This window comes from Corythoichthys intestinalis, chromosome 4 (assembly GCF_030265065.1).
Source record: "Corythoichthys intestinalis isolate RoL2023-P3 chromosome 4, ASM3026506v1, whole genome shotgun sequence".
Taxonomy (NCBI): Eukaryota; Metazoa; Chordata; class Actinopteri; order Syngnathiformes; family Syngnathidae; genus Corythoichthys; species Corythoichthys intestinalis.
Window position 1 is genome coordinate 37,989,747 of NC_080398.1, and position 23,419 is coordinate 38,013,165.

Below are 23,419 nucleotides of genomic sequence, written 5' to 3' on the forward strand. Positions count from 1 at the left end.
TTAAAAAATACTGAAAAGCAAATACTAACAAAATACTAAAAAGCAAACCTTAACATTTAAGAACACTGAAAAGCAAACAGCATTGCAAATAATGACTTATCTCATTAAAAAATGACGTCAGAATTCCAATTAAAAATTAACCTTAAAAAATCGTGATATTATCTGACAAATTTCAATTTTGCAAGTAGGAGGGGTCTCTTTTTCGCCAGCACCCCAACCCCCCAGCGACCCCTCATTGTTAAGCGAGTGTTGAACCCCCCCTCCTTTTTTTTTGTTTACCCCCCTAACCCCCCTCCCCAATTCCGTGTGTGTTCGTCCCTCCTGCTTTCTCCCGCTCGTCTTCTTCACTTTTTTACCCCGACAGTGTTGACGACTTGCGTGGATCCGTGCGAGAGCGTGCGTTTGATTTTCCACGCGGAGGACGAGACATGGGCTCCGTTTCCAATCAGGAATTTCCAGGTTAATTGATTTATTAGCGCCTCGGATTGGGCAAAAGGAGCTTTTTTTTTAAATTCAGGTTTCTTTTTTTCTGATTGAAATTCTCAGGGGTGTGCAAGCCGGACGAGGATGAGGGTCCGAGCCCGGCCGAGGAGGACTCGCAGACCCTCCAGGGCCTGGGTTCGTGCAAGTGGTTCAACGTGCGCATGGGTTTTGGCTTTCTGTCCATGACGAGCCGGGACGGCGTGCAGCTGGACGAGCCCGTGGACGTGTTCGTGCATCAGGTAAAGCACACCTCAAAATTAATTATTCTTAAAAGGGGGTAAAAAATCCAAATTTTCACTTGTGATCAGGCATGTTTTCGATTGAAGTGACAGCAAGGGTTCGTAGCTTCCTTGAGAAAATTGAGGTTATTTTTTGGGGTTGAACACTGTGGGTGTTTTCCACCTCTGTGGGAGCACGTGTAAAGGCACACACGGGAGTTTAAGGCCATGTGATGGTTCGGAGAGAGCTGGTTACATTTGCCACTTCAAGATTTTTTATTGTCACTAATACATGAAGCAATTCGTCAGTGAAATGGACATAATAGCGTTAAAAAAATGTTTTAGAAGGCACTCACTGAACATTGGCTTCCACTGACGGCGCTAGACGTCCAATACGCAAATGGATTAGACGTCTAGCGCAGTCAATGGCACTAAATAATGTCGTCCTGACAGCTAATGATTGCTGCCAGCTCATTTTCCATGTTTTTTTCCCCTTTTATTTCGTGTTTTTTCCCCCGTCCTAATAAACAGATATATATATATATATATATTTTTTTTTTTGGTGGTCTTTAAAACATATATGTTCTTCATTTTGTATCATGAATGCAGTTTTCGTGGTAAATCCAAAATAATACTGTAAAGTGATATTGAACACAATAAGGTTTCAAACTATTTTTTCAATGCAATGAGGTCTCTTAAGGCTTGTATGAAATTTGATAAATTTGGCAATATAGGGTTGAACAAAAACAAGAAAGAACCAAAAAAAAAAAAAAAAAGATCTTAAAAAAATAAATAAATCATAAAATATTTTAAATGAAAAATAGAAAAAAATATTCTCCTGTTTATTTTTGAAATGTTTAATTTGAACAATAATAATGATTTTTGTTTTTTTCAAATAATTTAGTTTATAAAATATACTTTTTTAAAAAATACATATAACATGAGCATTCACAGTCATCCTTCCAGTCTGAATGAACTGGGCGTCTATTATAATCAATGGCAGGCAATGAGTTGAATACGATTAATTTTTTTTTTTTTTAAGTAAATAAATCATAATAAATAATAATAAAAACAACAAAAAAACTGACTGACCAGACTGTATTTATTTCAAAATTTAAAAATAAATAAATAAATAAACTTTTTTTTTTTTTTTTTTATAAAACATTTTTAATAATTAAAAAAAAGAGTCACATTTCTGTTATTTATTTTTGTAATTTTTAAAATGTTTAAACAATAATAATAATAAATTATACATTTTTGGGTTAATTTAGTTTATTAAATATAATTCTATTTTAAAAAACATAAAACACAAGCATTCACAGCCAATCCCCCCCAGTTTAAATGAACTGGATGTCTATCATAATCATTAGCAGGCAATGAGTTGAATGCCATTAAATTGAAAAATAATAATTAAAACAACAACAACAAAACTGACTGACCACTGTATTTCTGTTTTTATTTATCATTTTTTAAAAATAGGTTTTAATAACTTTTTATTACTATTTCATTAATTACAATTTTATTTATTCATATTTTTAAATACTTTTACAAATAAAAAAAATCGTTATAAATAATCGTGAAAAATACAATATATATAAATATAATTGTGGGACATCACATTTTGTGTCATGTAAACAAAAATATGTTATGTCCACATTATTAATGCATTTCAATCAAACAATTAATCAATTGTTTTATTTAAATAAAAAAAAAAACTACAATATATTTAATGAATACATAAAAATACCAAACAAATTAAACTTAATAAAACAGAAATACTCTTTAATCGACGACAAGTGAGAGTTTAAGAGGATGCTCGCCATGCTAAAGCTAATGCTAGCACGAATGCTATGCTAATACTAGGAGTTACATTTAGAGCAGGGGTGGGCAAACTATTCCACAAAGGGCAGCAGTGGGTGCGGGTTTTTGTTGCAACCCATTGAGAGGGCACCTTTTCATCAATCTGCTGTTTTACAAGTGCAATCAGTCGATTGCAGGCAGGTGCTTCTCATTTCTGCTGAAACCGCATTGGTTAAACTATCTGTGCTGAATCAGTTGGAACAAAGACCAGGACCCACTGCGGCCCTTGAGGACCGGTTTGCCCACCTCTGATTTAGAGTGTAAGGATCACTCGGTAAACAGCTTAAAAGGCTAAAGCAACATTGCATATTCTCTCATGCAAGGCGAATGCTATGCTAACGGTACGCGTTACATTTATAGTGTAAGGATCAATCAGTAAACATCTTAAAAAGCTAAAGCAACATTCATTTGTAAAAAATCTGACGATATTTACGAAACAGGCAAGCTTGAAGCTTCCTGTTTCAAACTTCTGCAGGTTCCTGCCGGGGTCCTATCGTCAGTCAGCAGCGGCTACAGTTGCCCACACAGATGCCTGATCAAAATCCTTTTTTTTTTATCGGCTTATTTTTTTATGTTAATCGGCCGATGTTGAACAAACGTTGTATATCGGGCAGCCGATATATCGGTTGACATCTAGATTGGACGTCTAGTGTTGTTGAAATGAGGTCATAATTGCATAAGAATTTTTTTTTTCATAGAGATTGTCATCAATATTGGTGTAGTTTGTTTTGGAGTTTGTTTTTTTATATATATGGGAAGAATGTAGTCTAGTGTTCAATATTCCAACAGTGAGAAATACAGTGGTATGAAAAACATTCTGAACCTTTTGGAATTTTTCCCATTTCTGCGTAAAATCACCATCAAATGTAGTCGGATCTTTGTCAAAATCACACAGATGTAAAAACAGTGTCTGCTTGAACTAAAACCACCCAAACATTTATGTTTTCATATTTTAATGAGGATAGCATGCAAACAATTACAGAAGGGGAAGAATAAGTAAATAAACCCTCTGCCCAAGGAGACTTAAAGAGCAATTGAAACCAATTTTCACCAAACAATTTAAGTCTGGTGTGTGCCCAATCAGTGATGAGTGGTTTAAAGCTGCCCTGCCCACTATAAAACACACACCCGGTATGAATCAAATATATGTAAAACTATGGCCAAGAATGGTGTTCATGGGAGGGTTCCACAGAGGAAGGAATTGCTGTCTAAAAAAAATGTTGCAAATATTGTTGCACGTTTAATGTTCGCAAAAAGGCACTTGGACACTCCACAGACGTTTTGGCAAAATATTTTGTGGACTGATGAAACTATAGTTGAATTTTTTGGGAGTAACACACAACATCATGTGTGGAGGAAAAATGGAACAGCTCACCAACATCAACACCTCATCCCCACCGTGAAGTATGGTGGAGGGAGCATCATGATTTGGGGCTGTTTTGCTGCCTCGGGGCCTGGAAAACTTGCAGTCATTAATGGAAGAATGAATTCAAAAGTTTATCAGGATGTTTTGCACGAAAACCTGAGGCCTTCTGTCAGGCAATTGAAGCTAAAAATAAGATGGATGCTGCAACATGACAATGATCCCAAATACAGAAGTAAATCCACTTCAGAATAGTTTCAGAAGAACAAAATACACGTTCTGGAGGGGCCAAGTGAAACTCCAGACTTGAACCCCATTGAGATGCTGTGGCATGACCTAAAGACAGCGATTCATGCCAAACATCCCATGAATCTGATTGAACTACAGCAGTTTTGTAGAGAAGATCGGGCCAAGATTAGTCCAGATCGATGTGCCAGACTTATCTGCAGCTACAGGAAGCGTCTGGTTGAAAATATTGCTGCCAAAGGGGTTGGGGTACAAAATATTAAATGTGTTGGTTCACTTACTTATTTTCCCCCTTCTGTCATTGTTTGCATACTATCCTCATTAGAATATGAAAACCTGTAAATGTTATGGGTGTTTTGAGTTAAAGCAGGCACTGTTTTTTCATCTGTGTGATTTTGACAAAGATCAGATCACACTTGAAATGTGAGAAATCCCAAAAGGTTCAGATACTTTTTCATACCACTGTAGTTCTTCCGCCTTGTTCTGCATTTCAGCTAATTTTGAACCAAGCCAGCACAAAAACATTCATATCTGTGTTAAAATGATTAATTTTTAGCAATGTGTTTTCCAAATTCAGAAATATTATTTCATGTTTTCAATTTTGAATGATTCTATTGGCAAAATATTTCGTCATTTTGGGAACAGTCCCCAAATCTACACTGTTTCTTGACCATTTTAAAATAATTCTTTAAAAATATTTCGTTTATTCAGGGCATTTTGGGAACATTACCCATTTGTTCACGGTAAATTTCTCCTTTACCACATTAAGAAATATTCAACATCATTCCTCGCTTCTTGAGAATTTCATAAATGATTTACAGTTTCAAAATATCAACTTCATTGGCTGCTACTGACGGCGCTAGACGTCCAATCCGTTTGAAGTGGGAGGGTGGCAGCGAATGAACGAACGTTCATTCGCTGCCACCCTCCCATTTTAAACGGATTGGACGTCTACAACTTATAAACTCGTATAAAGAGTTTTTAAGAAGCCATATGACTGGATGTTTATAATAATTCAAATAAATTAACATTTAATTTTGAGGTTTTTTTAGTATTGATATAAAGTTGACAGAACATTCCAGAATTTTGGCTTCAAAATTCTTGAAAATTCCCAGAAGGAAGACGAAAATAGCCAAAATTCTCAAACATAAACAATAACATTCCTCCAATTTATAAATAGTTTAATAGTTTAAATTAGAGATGTCCCGATCGCCAATCGATCGGGTCCGATCACGTCATTTTCAAAGTATCGGAATCGGCAAAAAAATATCGGACATGCCTTTTTTTAATATACTAGGTAGTAATTGATCTTTTTCTTAATACCCTATGTTGTTTCCCAACGCAGAGAAGATATATCAATTGGTACCACTACGCACAGTCATGGTTGCACTTTCCATCATGCATTTGGGCATGGCTACAGTATCATTTACTGAAAGCTCAACAAATACACTAGATGGCAATATTTAGTCACAATATACAAAGTCACATTTATCCTTTAAGAATTACAAGTCTTTCTATCCGTGGATCCCTCTCACAGAAAGAATGTTAATAATGTAAATGCCATCTTGAGGATTTATTGTCGTAATAAACAAATACAGTACTTGTGTACTGTATGTTGAATGTATATATTCGTCCGACTTTTATTCACTTTTTTCTTAATGCATTGCCAAAATGTATTTGATCGGGAAAAATTATCGGGAATGATTGGAATTGAATCGGGAGCAAAAAAAAGCAATCGGATCGGGAAATATCGGGATTGGCAGATACTCAAACTAAAACGATCGGGAGCAAAAAAAACATGATCGGAACAACCCTAGTTTAAATGCATTTTTAAGCAATTTTAACTGACAAATTCAGACCTCCGTGGGAATGCTTCCTATTTTTCTTCCATTATTTTCAGGAGGTAACCTCCCCCTTCCCCCGTTCCAATTCTCACGTGAGTGCCTCCGGTGCAGCGCGATCAGATAAAGACTTAGCATGTGAATGAGAGGAGAGTCCGCTCGTCGTCTCATTCAGCTCAAGGTTCCTGTCGTAAATTCATTCAAAAGAACTGACCAAACCCCTCCCGGGACTCCTGCCCGTCCTTAACCAAGTATGCTTGTTTGCTAAGTGCTGTAAAATTCTGTCTTGTGAGAGGCTAGATGTGAATTTTAGAGAAATCTTACCTGGGATGTGGGCTGTTCTCATCACCCTTACGAAAACATCGTTGCGTGTCATGTCGGAGATTAAAGTGCGTACGACAGGATAAAAAAAAAGTCTTAAATAACATTATTATGTGAATTAGAATCATATTTTGAGACAATTCACCTATATACAACAATTTAGCAAAGCGCAGATGAAGAGAAATTAGTCTTTTAATCTGCCAGTTAGCCACGCCTACCATTATTGGGCTATAGCGTCCCCAACAGGTGGATGACGTCAGCGGGAGAATGGACTCATCGGTTCTACTATTCAGCCCATCGAGGGGGAATTATTCAGAACTAGGAAAACGCGACGAAGAGAGCCGCAAAATGTCATTGTTTCAGTCTCTCTACTCCAATATTTTTAAAGGATATTATTTTTATCCAAGTATTTTTCCCCAATAGCTAAATAAATGGCATGGTCATGACAAATAAGAGTCTTGTGCTAAATGGAATATGAAATAATAAAAATGCGTTTATTCAAGACGGCATGGCAAAATTACTCCATAATGGTCAAAACTGTCGACTTCACCTTTACTGTCGCACCTCCCGAACGATATTTTATGCCACCTAAATCGGGCTTATGTCATTTCCCTTCCCCGGCTTCGGAGAATGTAAACAAACCAAGAGGCGTGACAGCTAGCCGACATGCTAACCCAAACCAAGTGATGTTTCAAAGTCTTCGAAGCGGAAAATCGCACATAACTAGCCCGGATCATTTCACATGACGACTGGGTTGTCGATTGTCTTCGCCGATCGGCAACCCGCCCGGCGGCGAACAAGTTGGAGCTCGTCGTTCCCCTGCTGAGGACAGAGGGCTCGTTTGCGGGGAAGCGGCTGGACAACGACCGCCGACGTCGGAGGAGCGTGTAGCTGCCAAATGGTTAACACGAATATGGCAAAAAAATGCTTTACTACACAGCGAAGTCGTAAACAGCAAGAGACTCATAGGAGGGCGGCTGCAGTTGTTAGCAGCAAACATGACAATATGTGTATGAGGAGAGCTTTTTACATGCCCGTCCATGACCAAACGTAAGTAGTCCTTTATTTAAAGAAAGTTTGTAGTGTTTACTTTGTAATCGCTGTATTCGCGGCTATTTTTAACACAAAGTTGAAATTTCTGATCGGTTGGAAAATTTGACAGAACACCGGGAACATGAAGAAGGCAATAAGCCGAGTATAGTGCTCTCCCGGCGGGGGGATGTGAGACAAGCCGCTGGTCGCCGGCCGAGGGCCACCTACATATTAAAATGATCCCAGTATTTGACATAGTACAAAACATTGTCCTTACTCACTTCCTCGTAAGTCCCATGGTCCCACAGTAGTAGGGCTTGTTTTGGCCAATATCCACTGGTGAATGGGAACCTTTTGAAACCCCAAAAAGGCCCACATGCCACTCCCTCGTACAACAAGATTTTTCTGCAGCGTGTGGCTGGCGTGATGTGAAAAATAAACGAATTAATCCGCAAAATCAGCTGAATCCTTAGTCCTTCTCATACAACACTACAGCTGTATAGTGAAGAGGACTCCTTCTCACGTAGACGTCACAGCGCCCTCTTTCTCAATGCAAGACCGAAGCCGGAAGTCTGTCATTTTCGTAGCGCGGGATTCAAAAAATTGAATAAATACTATATTAGGGCTGTCAAACGATTAAAACTTGTAATTGAGTTAATCACAGCCTAAAAATTAATTGTAATTACTCGCAATTCTATAAAATATGCCATATTTTTCTGTAAATTATTGTTGGTATGGAAAGATAAGGCACAAAATGGATATATACATTCAACATACTGTACATAAGTACTGTATTTGCTTATTATAACAATAAATCAACAAGATGGCATTAACATTAACATTCTGTTTAAGCGATCCATGGATAGAAAGACTTGTAGTTTTTAAAGGATAAATGTTAGTACAAGTTATAGAAAATTTATATCAAAACCACTCAATGTTTTCGTTTTAAAAAAATTGGTAAAATTTTCAATCAAAAAATAAACTAGTAGCTCGCCATTGTTGATGTCAATAATTACACAATGCTCATTGTGCTTAAACCCATAAATTCAGTTGCACCAAAGCGCCAGCAGAGGGAGACAAAAAACACAAGTAACAAGTGGACATGTCACTGTGCTGTCATTTAAATCTGTTTGAGCGGGGCATTTGCGTTAATTGCGTCAAATATTTTAACGTGATTAATTTAAAAAATTAATTACCGCCCGTTAACGCGATAATTTTGACAGCCCTATAATTTTTATTTTCCCTCATTTCCTCACATACTAAATGCCAAATCTCAATTTTAACTACTTAAGAATATAGGATGTATATTAAAATTGAAGATAATTTAAACATTTACTTTTTGTTGTGTTTTTTTAATAATAAAGATATAAGTAACATACATTCAGAAAAATAAGTACAAATGACTTGTATTATGCAGAGTAAAATAAAATATATTTTGAAAATCACGCAAACATTGACTTTTTTAAATCAAAAGGAAGGGAGTAAGTAGCCTAACATAAATGAACAAATATAAGTCCAAACTGCACATTGACAGCTAAGATGTTCTGAAGCTCCCCACCAGAGCAAATAAAACAAATATGATAAATAAGCCACCTTAACTCTTTCCTTGCTCTTAAAGATTTGATCCATTTTCTGTTGCCTTGCCCTTTTTCAGAAAACAAGCACATTTGAACCAATCAGAGCTAACTATCTCCGGTGATCACATGTCAGTATGTCAGCCAATTGAACAGATAAATGAGTGCAGGCGTTTTGCTTTGCTGCGTGCATTCGCACATTAACGTGACTCGTCATCGTCAAACTCAGATAACTGCAGCAGCTGGGGAAACCTCCATGCCGTCCGTGGAATAAAATAAATATCAAATATCAGTGGAAACGGATTACGCTACACAACCACTTTATTATGCTTGTTGTTAACACTTGTGTATGTAAAACTGATTTCTGTAGATTGTTTTCTTCTTGGAGATGAAATGCATGTGTAGCAGCTTTGTATTTTCTTTTTACATAGCGTTTTGACAATTGCCGTCATATTTTCGGAATCAAAGCAGCTTATACTGGAACAACGTTCCGGCCCTGAATCTTATACCGGAACTGCGTTCCAGCCCTAAATCTTATACCGGAACTGCGTTCCTTACCGTTCCCGCCCACTTTTACCCCTGATTAAATGTAAGCTAAAAGTGGAGCAAACACTAGCTAGCAAACAATTACAGTATTTCATTATGAAGTAGGCTTAGCCTCATCTGGAAACTCGCGATCTCCAATATAGGCTACAGCTCCGAAGCGAGGTCCCTTGTTAACAAACTAAATTCAATAAATTCTTGACAAATTGGATTCAAGCCGATTTTAAAAAAGAACATTTCCACACCAACTTTCAGTTTCAACATCTGTAGGATACCAAAAAATGCCGTCATTATTTGGAATTAATGTTTCTGAATAGGTGAATGTCGCTCATTGAGGCCGGTAAAATCCTGTATTTCTTATGGAGGGAGCTGGGACATCGCTTCGGCGCTAAGATAACAGGTTAATTTTCAGCACTACACTGACACAAGACACTGACCTTCCTTTGTGAAGTACTTTTTCACATCCTGTTGGCCTTTTCTACCCATCTCCCATTTTGCTTTCTTTCCTTTTTTGAAAACCCAGTTTTTGTTTTGAAAAGATTTCTGCAGTACCAAGTCCTTGACTGGTGTAAATCAGGGGTGAAAGTGGGCCAGAACGGTCAGGAACGCAGTTCCGGTATAAGATTCAGGGCCGGAATGCTGTTTCGGTACATGGTGCTTTGATTCCGAAAATATGACGGCAATTGTCAAAACACTATGTAAAAAGAAAATACAAAGCTGCTACACAATACATGCATTTCATCTCCAAGAAGAAAACAATCTACAGAAATAAGTTTTACATACACAAGTGTTAACAACAAGCATAATAAAGTGGTTGTGTAGCGTAATCCGTTTCCACCGATATTTATTATTTATTTTATTCCACGGACGGCATGGAGGTTTCCCCAGCTGCTGCAGTTATCTGAGTTTGACGATGACGAGTCACGTTAATGTGCGAATGCAAGCAGCAAAGCAAAACGCCTAGACTCATTTATCCGTTCAATAGGCTGACATAATGACATTTGATCAGCAGAGATAGTTAGCTCATATTGGTTCATATGTGCATGATTTCTGGAACAGCAACAACAACAAAAAAGGTTGTTGAATTGATCCAAATAAAGGGCTATGCAACATAAAATGAATCAAATCTTTAGCAACGAAAGAGTTGAGGAGGCTTATTTATCATATTTAGTTTTATTTGCTCAGATGGGGAGGTTCAGAACATCTTAGCTGTCAATGTCCACTTTGGACTTATATTTGTTCATTTATGTTAGGCTACTTATTCATTTCCTTATGATTTAAAAAGGTCAATGTTTGCGCGATCTTCTAAATGTATTCCATTTCACTCTGCATAATATAAGTCATTTGTACTAATTTTTCTGAATGTATGTTACTTATATGTTTATTATTAAAAAAATAATAATAAATGAAAAACTTCAATTTTAATATGCATCCTATGTACTTAAGTAGTTAAAATTGAGATTTTGCATTTAGTGTGTGAGGAAATGAGGGAAAACAAAAATTAGGAGATGCGGCCGGGTTATTGCTGTTTTTGTGAACTTTTATTTTGCAAATCATTGAAAAATACAGTTTTGAATGAAAATCAGTTTTTGTATGTGTTATAGAAATAACGGTGCTAAAACAGTTTTGTTAGCATTTCAGTCGTTTAAGAGGTTTGCCCCCCCCCCCCCCCCCCAAAAAAAATGAAACGAAAGGAAAGGAAAGGAAAAAAATTTAAAAAAAATAAACACAATTTCTGGCTCGGTGGCGACCTTCACGTCGGGGTGTTCCGGTAAGAAATTCTAGCCACTTTCACCCCTGGTGTAAATGCAAACCACTGCACCCAGTCTGATCGAAGGAAGGGCGGACCAAACCATTTAATGAAAATACGGGGGTTGGGTGGGGTGGCTGGCAATACATATGCTCTCTGGGTGTTTACTTTTTGGCAAAAACAAAACAAGAAAAAGAAACCCTTTGTTTTATTCCTATTAAAATTATAATGATTAATATTTGAATTTGCAAACGATAACCTAACGTTCTAATTTTCTTTGTGGGCCCAATCAGGGCATGGGCACTGAGAATCAGTATCATTTTTTACCCCTATATGGCGCCCCTGGGTGTGTCAACTGTCATGTCCAAACTGTTGTTTTCTTCACTGACCAATTCATCTGTTTTGGTTTGTCTTCTTTTTTCCATAATGTCTGTTGTTTGTTTAGGTGCATTACCTCTACCGCCCCCTGGATTTTAGGAGGACTAACTCCGACATAGATTTGAAAAAATATATACAGTGGGGAGAACAAGTATTTGATACACTGCCAATGGGTTTTCCCATTGACTGTGTATCAAATACTTGTTCTCCCCACTGTATATATTTGTTCGCTGTCTGACTGTGTGCACCAAACTGTTACGAATACAAATACTGATACGCTCTTAGCTTTGCATTCCTCTATAAAATTCAAGCAAAATAGTCGCCTATATACCCTACCCACCGACGTCATAAAACCACGTGCTCGCTGTGTGGTTCCGCCCACTTGTCCGTCATTTTGTCTCTGTATTAGCATTGTTTTCAATTGATCGAGGAATTTAAAATGCATTTCATGGAAGACCCGGTGCTTTCTGATGCCGTAAACTCACTGGATGTGATGCATAAAAGGCGTTATGTGGAAAAGCTTCGTTCTATACAGTCGCCAGATCCATATTTGATGCCCAAATCGATGTTTTTCGATGTTGTTCGACCCACTGTCTTCGCCCTGTCTGCCTGACATCTGCTACACTGATATTTACAATTATCTTGTCCACACAAAATCAGCCTATTCCCACGAAAATTTGAAAAACTCCAAGAGCTTGGAGGCTTATAAATACTTCGTTGCTGGTTGGGTGAAACAGGTCCTCGTTCGGCAGGAATCTATCTTGTGCTTGGAAAGGTGAGTTACGAAATTTTCAATTCAGAATCTTTTGTTATTGCTAACATCCACTGTCAAGTCTAATGTATTTCATGTCGTTTGTCAATGGAGTTAAGGCTTTTAATGTTTATATGGTTTAGCGATAGCACTCTCACTACATACATACGTGTATGTTGTCGGCGATTAGCCTAGCAATGATCTTAATTGTGGTTATTTGTCAGCCCCGTAGACGAGGCCAGTTTCTTTCACTTGGTACCAGCTAAATATTATTCAAAAAATAACGATGGTGGAAGAAAGGGAAGTCACAAACATCTTGAATTTGAAACTATGTCGTACTACGTCGTATGTTGTCGGCGATTAGCCTCGCAATGATCTTATTTGTGGTTATTTGTCAGCTCCGTAGACAAGGCCAGTTTCTTTCACTTGGTACCAGCTAAATATTATTCAAAAAATAACGATGGTGGAAGAAAGGGAAGTCACAAACATCTTGAATTTGAAACTATGTCGTACTACGTCGTATGTTGTCGGCGATTAGCCTCGCAATGATCTTAATTGTGGTTATTTGTCAGCCCAAAACCCTCTAAGTATATCTTAAATGCATCTTACCGGATATAAAATGACTACTACATAGTCTGTGGTGATTTTTTTGGTGCCCAGTTTTCACGTCGAATTGCAGCCGTCCATTTCGCTCTCCTCTTTGGATCCCTCGGAATACGGTAAAACTTCAAGTCTCTCCTTCCATCTTCTCTGTTAGTGCAACCAACAGCCACACACGCCTTCACCATTTTGATTATTAATGTTAAGGAGCAGAAAAACACGCCGTAAATAGGAGAAATGTACGTAGCCGTAACAGGTTAACACTATGTTTTGACGGACAAGTGGGCGGTACCATTCAGGAGAGCGGAGTTGTGACGTCACGTGGGTAGGGTCTATAGGCTAAGTCAGCAACTCCCGCCTATTTCTCCTGATTGGCTCGAACATCAGAATGGTTGGACAGTTGAGGTTTGCAAGACAATACTGCATGATGAATCAATGAATCAGGAAGTACCGTCTTGCTTGCAAGGCTAAAGATACGTAATATGTGTAAAGAAGTTTTAAACAGAAAAAAAAAAATGGCAGGAAAATTATCTGCTCACAACTTATTTTATCAAATATAACAATTTTTTTTGGGGGGGGGGAACTTATGGCCTTTCTAAATTTGAAACATTTGATCAAATTAACTCACTGGCTGCCATTGATGGAGATTGACGTCCAATTAATTTTAAGTGGGAGGGTGGGCAGCGAATGAACGAATGTTCTACTCATGACAAACTCATTTGATTTCATAGCGGAAGGATGTCACGGAAAAACGTTTAAAATGCGATCAAGTAGTGTTTTTTTTTTTAACAATTGAAATAATTAAATTATAAAGTATTTTTAATTCTTAAGATTGCTATTAAAATGTTAACAATTTAAGATGAACAAAAAAATGATGTGATACATGTCCTTTCATTAAAAAAAAAAAATTCAATGTTTGATGTACTGTCACAATATTTTTTTGTTTTAATTAAAAAAAAAAAAGAAAATACAGGTGTTATATGATGAAAAATGTATGGCCTTTTTCTAATGTATGTAATTATATTGTAATTATATGTTGGAAAAATATGGCCCTTTGAAATTCAGTTTATAACATTTATTATATATTATCTGCCATGTAATTTAAAAATAAAAAAAAAACTGACAGCTGAAATATTCTATTTTAAATTCTAGCTTTGAATTGAACTATTTTCATTGTTATCTAATTTTTCAATTTGACATTTCATTTTGTATTTACTACTCTAAAAATAAGATGTTATACTTATGGCCTAATATTTAGTTTTTTTTAATGCTCCAAATGCTCATTAAATTGAATACATTGGTGCATTTATTTATTATTAAATAACTTTTAGAAGACCTTATAAAGCATCTAATTCAATCAAGGAGCTTTCAGCTCATTTATTCTACTTTTACAATGTTAAATAAAATAACAGAGTTCATAGAGTTCGTTTTGACTTTAAAAACAAAATCGAGCTCAAAAAGTCAAATTCATTAAATTAATGACATTTATTAACTCACTAGTAGTATGGCTGGGCGTTGACGGGTTTGTGAAACGTGATCACATTACAACTCAATGGCAGATAAAACATACTTACTTTAGAGATGCAGCTGTTATGTAATAGTAAAAGGACACCATAAAAGGGTTAATGCGCAATGGCTTTTCCATCTCTGTGTACAGTATTATTGTGAGCGGAGTGGAGAAGAATGAGAGTTTTTATGTTTCACACTTGCTAATTTTGTGCCCCATACACCACACGACCCCAAGAGACAGCGCCTTTATTGAACCGAAAATTCCAGAATATTAACGGCAATCACCACTCTCGGCCAAAGCAACCACAACTACCCATGAACCATTGCAGGCGTAACACATAATAAAAACAGTCGCTACAGTATGAATATGCAGCTGAAATGACTGCCTTAGTAATATTCTGGAAAATTGCACATTTAAAAAAAATCTCTTATCTAGTTGCGGAGTACTAAAAGCCACAACAAATCATTATAGCACATTTAAATTTGTACATGAAAAGCCAACTGCAACATTATATTTGCAAGAGATTCGTCTTTTGCCCAAAGGACGGCGCTGTCGCGTCCACAATCAGGGATTTTCTATGCTAATTTTTGGAGTTTCAAATTAATTTTGCACAGTAAATGGAGACCTACAGAGATCAAACCCTTCCAAGAACACAGACAAAAACAAAAAGTACAACTGTGTAAAATTTTGCCAAAATCCGCCCAGCAGTTTCGAAGTCCATGGGGAACAAACACACACACACACACACACACACACACACACACACACACACACACACACACACACACACACACACACACACACACACACACAGCCAGACAAAGTTACATTTATATATGAGTTTAGATTGGATGTCTTTGACAGCGCTATACGTCCAATCCATTTGATGTTCGTTCATTTTTTTGCGACCCCTCCCACTTCAAATGGATTGGACATCCACCCCTGATAAACTCATTTAAATCGCAGCAGAAAGATGATTGGACACCACATAATTGGATGTGCCGCACCGTCAACGGCAGCAAATGAGCCAAGAGATATAGACCCTACCCACGTGACGTCACAACTCCGCTCTCCTGAATGGTACCGCCCACTTGTCCGTCAAAACATAGTGTTAACCTGTTACGGCTACGTACATTTCTCCTATTTACGGCGTGTTTTTCTGCTCCTTAACATTAATAATCAAAATGGTGAAGGCGTGTGTGGCTGTTGGTTGCACTAACAGAGAAGATGGAAGGAGAGACTTGAAGTTTTACCGTATTCCGAAGGATCCAAAGAGAAGACCGAAATGGACGGCTGCAATTCGACGTGAAAACTGGGCACCAAAAAATCACCACAGACTATGTAGTAGTCATTTTATATCCGGTAAGATGCATTTAAGATATACTTAGAGGGTTTTGGGCTGACAAATAACCACAATTAAGATCATTGCGAGGCTAATCGCCGACAACATACGACGTAGTACGACATAGTTTCAAATTCAAGATGTTTGTGACTTCCCTTTCTTCCACCATCGTTATTTTTTGAATAATATTTAGCTGGTACCAAGTGAAAGAAACTGGCCTCGTCTACGGGGCTGACAAATAACCACAATTAAGATCATTGCTAGGCTAATCGCCGACAACATACACGTATGTATGTAGTGAGAGTGCTATCGCTAAACCATATAAACATTAAAAGCCTTAACTCCATTGACAAATGACATGAAATACATTAGACTTGACAGTGGATGTTAGCAATAACAAAAGATTTTGAATTGAAAATTTCGTAACTCACCTTTCCAAGCACAAGATAGATTCCTGCCGAATTTTCGTGGACGAGGACCTGTTTCACCCAACCAGCAACGAAGTATTTATAAGCCTCCAAGCGCTTGAAGTTTTTCAAATTTTCGTGAGAATAGGCTGATTTTGTGTGGACAAGATAATTGTAAATATCAGCGTAGCAGATGTCAGGCAGACAGGGCGAAGACAGTGGGTCGAAAAACATCGATTTGGGCATCAAATATGGATCTGGCGACTGTATAGAACGAAGCTTTTCCACATAACGCATTTTATGCAACACATCCAGTGAGTTTACGGCATCAGAAAGCACCGGGTCTTCCATGAAATGCATTTTAAATTCCTCGATCAATTGAAAACAATGCTAATACAGAGACAAAATGACGGACAAGTGGGCGGAACCACACAGCGAGCACGTGGTTTTGTGACGTCGGTGGGTAGGGTATATAAGAGAAATGTCATTTTTTATGTCGACTTTTATTTGTTCTTCTTGTGTGATCAGAAAGGCACTTTGAAATAAAATGCATTATCATTTTTATTATTCATAAAATAATTTTAAAACGAAGCTCAAGTTGAAACATGTTCTCATCTCATTCAATCAAACGCAACCAGTAGCTGACAACCGCCCACTTTGTATGTGTGTTTGGTAGGGGGGCGGGGTTTAAGCGCGCGTGTCAATGATGGATTCTAAAAGGTTATGGCAACATAGAGGAGAAAAAGAGACGCTCGGGCTGTAAAATTAGTAGCCGCGTGTCACTGAAAATCAACTCCCAGGATCCGCTGGGCCTTTTGTGCAGGTGGACAATGGGGGACATCCATGTGAATGGGGCACCCCTCAGCCCGTGACCGAGCCCCTCTTTGTCTCGGGGATGGTCCACTGAAGACGCTGATGTCTTCCTTCGCACTTCTAGACGCTAAGAATTCTAACAGTTTTACAGTAGGCCCCTCTAAAATATAACAGCACCCTCACACCTTCATGCACTGGCTGCCATTGATAGCCGTAGATAGTCTGATCCATTTGAAGTCTTGAAGAAAAAAAGAGCCACATGACTCGACGTCTATCACCGTCAATGGCAATGAAAAAGTTCATCTTGTATACCTTTTTTAAGATGCTGGAGGCTGTTGATGGCCTTTGGGTGGGGGGGGGGGGGTGAAGGAAGGTCACATGGGAGAGAGGAAGTGGGTTAACGGTCACTAGCAAGCTCTACTTGCGGACAATGATTAGCGTTTTCGCATCATTTTAACTCAAAAAGCAGATAACTCATTGCCATTGACGGTGATCGACGTCTAATCATTCAATGTGGAGGATTAGTATGTTCAGTGTCATTGACGTGTATATTCGTCAAGTACATTTTTTAATCAGAGAGATGTAGGGCTACCATGATTGGCTCATTCAATGCCATTGGAATTGATGAACATCTAAGAGGGAGGATAGGAAAGACTAGGCTATGACTGTGGGACAGTTTAAGTCATTGGCTGTCATTGACGGCGATATACATGCAATCTATTTCAATCGGGTGCTCTCTGGTAGCCAATGATCAACTAATTGACAACTAATCGATTATCAAGTTAATCGACAGTTATTTCGGTAAATCATTAATCATCGTTGGTCAAAATCGTTTTTGTTTTTTTTTGTTTTTTTTTAAGCTTGACGGAAAAGAGAGCTTTATTTGATTTTGAAGAAAAAAAAAAAGAATTTGAATTGTAATTTAAAACAATAACAAAAAATTACAAAAGTTGATATTTTCATTTGTATTTATTTTTAATGTATTGTAAAATTAAGTTTCAAATGAATGAAAAAAGAAAACATGAAGAATATTAATAATAAAAAAATGTTTTTATTTTTTAAAAATATTTTTATTCATAAGCATGAAAGAAAAAGTAAATTATACCTTTTTGTCTAATTTCAATCTTTTATTCTTTTAAAAACATTTGTTTTAAATAATAAAACAAAGACTAGAAACTACAAATATTCTTTTTTTTATTTCTTTATTTTTATAGTATTGTATTTTCTGATTTCTGACACCACTATATAATATTTAGTCAACACATGCTAATTGTGGAAATATGGATTCTGTCATAAATTCGTATCTAACTAACTGATAAAGTGATCAAACATAATCCCAGTTAAAATGGATTGGCTGTATAGCCAAAGAGTAATTCAATTTTTTTATTATTTTAGAATGATTAATATTTCCTTTTGCTCATGATTTTTTAAATTTGGGGTTTTCATTTATTACTATTTATAAACGAGTTCCCCTGAAAATTAATGTAATTGATTGATATCCTTTTTTTTTTTTGCAGCCCATCATAAAATACATGCTGGAAACACTAATATAGTGGTGCCTCTACTTACAAATGTCTCTACAAACAACATTTTCAGGTAGAAACTGAAAAATATTGCCTCTTGTCACAAAACAAATTTCAGGATGCGAGAGGCAAAAATACAATATGGCCGCTACTCGCAGCCCCCAGAGTTTACTGAACGTAACATACGTACTTATAGCTTCTCTACCATTGAACCTAGCATCTTCCTGGCATCCAATTGGCTAAAAGAGACCTCTACTGTATGTGTATGTGTGTATCCCAGCATTTCTTCATTTGCCATGAAGTGTTCCGACAGCTTTACGTGAGTGTCTTAACTTTTATTCTTTGTTTTTTAACATTATGCACAACTCTCATTTATGTTTATTGTGCAATAATCTAATTGTAACATGTATTTGTTGCATGTTTTGATGCATTTTTATGCTTTATAAAAGATTTATGTCTGACAGTAGTGGGTAAAGTACTCACTTTTTTTTTTTTTAACTTAAGTAAAAGTACAGTTACAGGAGCAAAAAAAAAAAAAAAAAAAAATTAAAGTAATTGCTCTGAAATTTACAAGTAAAAAGTAAAAGTATTTTCTTCCGTAGCAAAAATAGGAACCAATATTCAAAGAAGGAACCAGTAAATTCATTGACTGCTCAATTTTATTTAAAACTGTGCAGAACGGAAAAACAAGCTATAAAATTGCACTGTAAAGACAGGCTTAACAAGCTCAAAAACTCCAAAACCTAGTTTAATGGCGGATTGCACGCAACTATCAGGTGCATCACTGTTGGTTTTTATTGGTCAATATGTTGTTCACCTGCCCAATCTTGCTTGAACCCGTGTTGCTGCCTCTAATGACAGTACAGTTGCATGGGCTTACAAATTACGCCGGAGGCATGAAAACGAAACCATTAATTCACAATGAAAAACAAAAGTAACGTGTACCACAAGCGACAATTTGAAAAGTGGTGGAGTAAAAAGTACTGATACGTACTGTAAAATGTAGTGAAGTACAGTAGTACCTCTACCTACGAAATTAATTGGTTCGGGAATTTCTTAACTTGAAAATTCTGTAAGTAGAGACACATTTTCCATGTGAATACTCTGATATGTCCCAAGCACCCCAAAATTCAGAAAAAAATCTTTTGTAATGCATAAAAATTAGGGCTGTCAAAATTATCGCGTTAACGGGCGGTAATTAATATTTTGAATTAATCACGTTAAAATATTTGACGCATTTAACGCACAAACCCCGCTCAAACTGATTAAAATGACAGCAAAGTGTCATTTCCACTTGTTACCTGTTTTTTGGTGTTCTGGCGACCTCTGCTGGCGCTTGGGTGCGACTGATTTTATGGGTTTCAGCACCATAATTATTATTGACATCAAAAATGGCGAGCTACTATGTTATTTTTTGATTAAAAATTTTACAAACTTTATTAAAACGAAAATATTAAGAGCGGTTTTAATATAAAATGTCTATATCTTGTACTAACATTTATCTTTTAAGAACTACAAGTCTTTCTATCCATGGATTGCTTTAACGGAATGGTAATAATGTTAATGCCATCTTGTTGATTTATTGTTATAATAAACAAATACAGTACTTATGTACAGTATGTTGAATGTATATATCCGTCTTGTGTCTTATCTTTCCATTCCAACAATAATTTACAGAAAAATATGGCATAGTTTATAAATGGTTTGAATTGCAATTAATTACGATTAATTAAATTTCAAGCTGTGATTAACTCGATTAAAAATTTTAATCATTTAACAGCCCTAATAAAAATGCATGAAAACATGAAACAAATACATGTTACGATTAGATTATTGCACAATACATATAAAGTCTGAGTTGTGGATCATGTAAAAAACAAAGAATAAAGAATAAAAGTTGATTTTACTCATGTAAAGCTGTCGGAATACGAATGGCAAATGAAGAGGACGCTGCAGCTATCGGTTATTTGAGTGGTCGATTAATCTATCAACTAGTTAGTTCGAGGAATCGATTAATCGGATTAGGAACATTTAATGCATTGAAGAATAAATTTTAGGGATGTATAATAACGGCTTGCTAAGATTGCACTTTCAAAATAAAATTCCAGAGTGTTTCTTTAAACCATGCAGAATTGTACTTTCATTCAAAAATAAAATACCTGAGCTTAGCCTCAAATGGTATTAAAAATAAATAAATAAATGAGAATCTAAATAAAACACTAGGCCTGCAAGCAGGACTGAACGGGCCCTCGCAACCTAGCGCAACTCGGACAGTGTGCAGGTCAGGGTGGTGGCAGATCGTCGTCTCTAATCATCTCATTAGAACCTAACATGCTCGAAAGTTGCCTCTTTACATTCACATCCCACACATACATGCCAGATATGAAAAAGTTTGAACGTTGTGACAATTTGTCATTTTGCCGAAAAAATGGCCGACTTAGGTCCACGCCCAGGTCAGACCCGTGAATGAAAACGCACCATTTTGAAAATTTTAGCTCTCCTATGTCTCCTGAATAGTCTCACCAATTTTGAAGATGATTCAACTAACTCCCTCTGTGACAAGGTCTCAATTGTGCACCCTGTTAATTGATAAAAATTTCACATTCGATCCAAAATACCCGATTTCCTGTTGGGTTTGGAATATGGGTTCAAGAGACTTTTTGGAGCAGTTTTGCACAAGGTATCGACTCCCCAAATTTCATTGCTCTACGTTAAAAAAAACCTAATAGGAAACGCCTTTCTGAAAAATTCAAGGGGGCGCCACTGAGCCCTTTTGTTACAGTTTTTTGTAACATCGCAAGATTATCGAAATCCACGCAAAGCTGCATGTATGTGCAAAATTTGGTGAGTTTTCGTGCATGTTCAGGCCTCCAAATGTAAACTGTACTACAAATGGATAAAAATTTCACATTCGATCCAAAATACCCGATTTTCTGTTGGATTTGGAAAATGGGTGCAAGAGACTTTTTGGAGCAGTTTTGCATAAGGTATGGACTCCCTAAATTTCATTGCTCTACGTTGAAAAAACCCCAATAGGAAAGGCCTTTATTAAAACTCCCTTCTGTCACCACTAGTTGGAACTGTAGAGTTGATGCAAATGACCCCTACAAGACCCTTCAGGGTATGACTCTCAACAAGCACGGGAAGTTTGGCGCAGATATGTTGTATATCTGCTGAGTTATGACTGTTCACAGTTTTTTGCGAGACAAATTGTTGACGGTCATTTTCACTTTCCTGTTTGGACCCCTCCGCTTCAACGAAACCTCAATATTTTTCATCAGGCACCTGAACACAGGTCTTAAGGCTCCCCTGATGCAGGTTTGAGGTCAACAGATTTTTTTCCCTTGGAGGAGGAACCTGTCTCGTAAAAAAAGGCATTTCCTGTTCTCGCTAGGGGGCGCTAGGCCTAATGGGTAATATTTCAATACACTCATGTTAAGGGTGAGATACCACACATACATGCCAGATATGAAAAAGATTGAACGTTGTGTCAAGGAACTATGAGTCATTTACTGAATTTGTCATTTTGCCAAAAAAATGTCCGACTTTGGCAACACGCACAGGTCAGACCCGTGAATGAAAGCGCACCATTTTAAAAACTTAAGATCTCATATGTCTCCTGAACAGTCTCACCAATTTTGAAGATGACCCAACTAACTCCCTAGGCGAAAAGGTCTCAAATGTGCACCCTGTAAATCGATAAAAATGTCAAATTCGATCCAAAATAACCGATTTCCTGTTGGGTTTGGAATATGGGTGCCAATGCTTTTTTGGAGCGGTTTTGGACAAGGTATAGACTCCCCAAATTTCATTGCTCTACGCTGACAGACCGTAATGTTATAGGCCAAATTTCAAGGGGGCGCCACTGAGCCATTTTGTTGCATTTTTTTTTTTTTTTTTTTGCAACGTTGCAAAATTATCGAAATTTACAATTTTATGCACGTATGTGCAAATTTTGATGACTTTTCGTGCATGTTCAGGCCTCCAAATTGGCCGTTTTCATTTGCCCTGAAAAAACAAAACAATAGGGCCTTTGCACGCTTAGTGCTCGGGCCCTAAAAAGAACTGGCATAGAAAAAGTCTACTCACTTAAATGCTATAAAATGCTAACATTTTTAGTAATGCTCTCGACACATTGTTCAAACACATATTCCCATAAAGAAAGTGCTAAATATACCTATAATCTAAATTATGAATGCATTACAAAAAACCTATTAGGTCCAACAAAAAAACATATTAGGTCCAACAAAAGCTTACCTACCCATTTTGTTGTCATATTAACTGCCAAATTAATCAAATTAAATGCAAACTTTCAAAACTAACCATTACGCCACTCTAATTAAACAACTACTTGAAGCATCAAAATTTGATTCGAAGTTTTTTTCTCATCGAATTACTTGAGTTAAACGATTAATTGTTACAGCTCTAGCTTGGAGCCACACATACACATACATTAGAAGTCCCTCTTAGCCAATTGGATGCCAGGAATGCTCAGCAATAGTCAATGGCAGAACAGCTATGAGTATGTTCAGTAAATTCTGGGAGCTACGAGTACCAGCCGTACTGCTTTTCTGCCTTTCGTATCCTGCAATTTCTTTCTTAACAAGAGGCAATATTTTTTCCGTTGAGACGTGTCTTAACCTGAAAATTCTGTGTAGAGACGTTCCTAACTAGAGGTACCACTGTAAAAGTAAAAAGTACCACTTCATGTTTCTACTCAAGTAAAGTACAGATACACAAAAAATATACTTAAGCACAGTAGAAGTACTTTTACTTCGTTACATTCCATCACTGATGTCTGAGTTTTGGGCTTGGAACGGATTAGGCCATTCACATGGAAAACACGTCTCTACTTATGGAATTT

General features: G+C 37.0%; 1 protein-coding gene across 1 annotated transcript in view; it reads left to right on the forward strand.

Moving 5' to 3' along the window:
• The first annotated feature begins 428 nt into the window (after positions 1–428).
• Positions 429–23,419, forward strand: part of lin28aa (lin-28 homolog Aa) — a 100,670-nt gene continuing 77,679 nt past the window's right edge. The window contains exons 1-2 of the mRNA XM_057833526.1: positions 429–459; positions 547–722. Of these exons, the coding sequence (XP_057689509.1) occupies positions 429–459; positions 547–722 (207 nt within the window). The remainder of the gene's footprint in view (positions 460–546; positions 723–23,419) is intronic.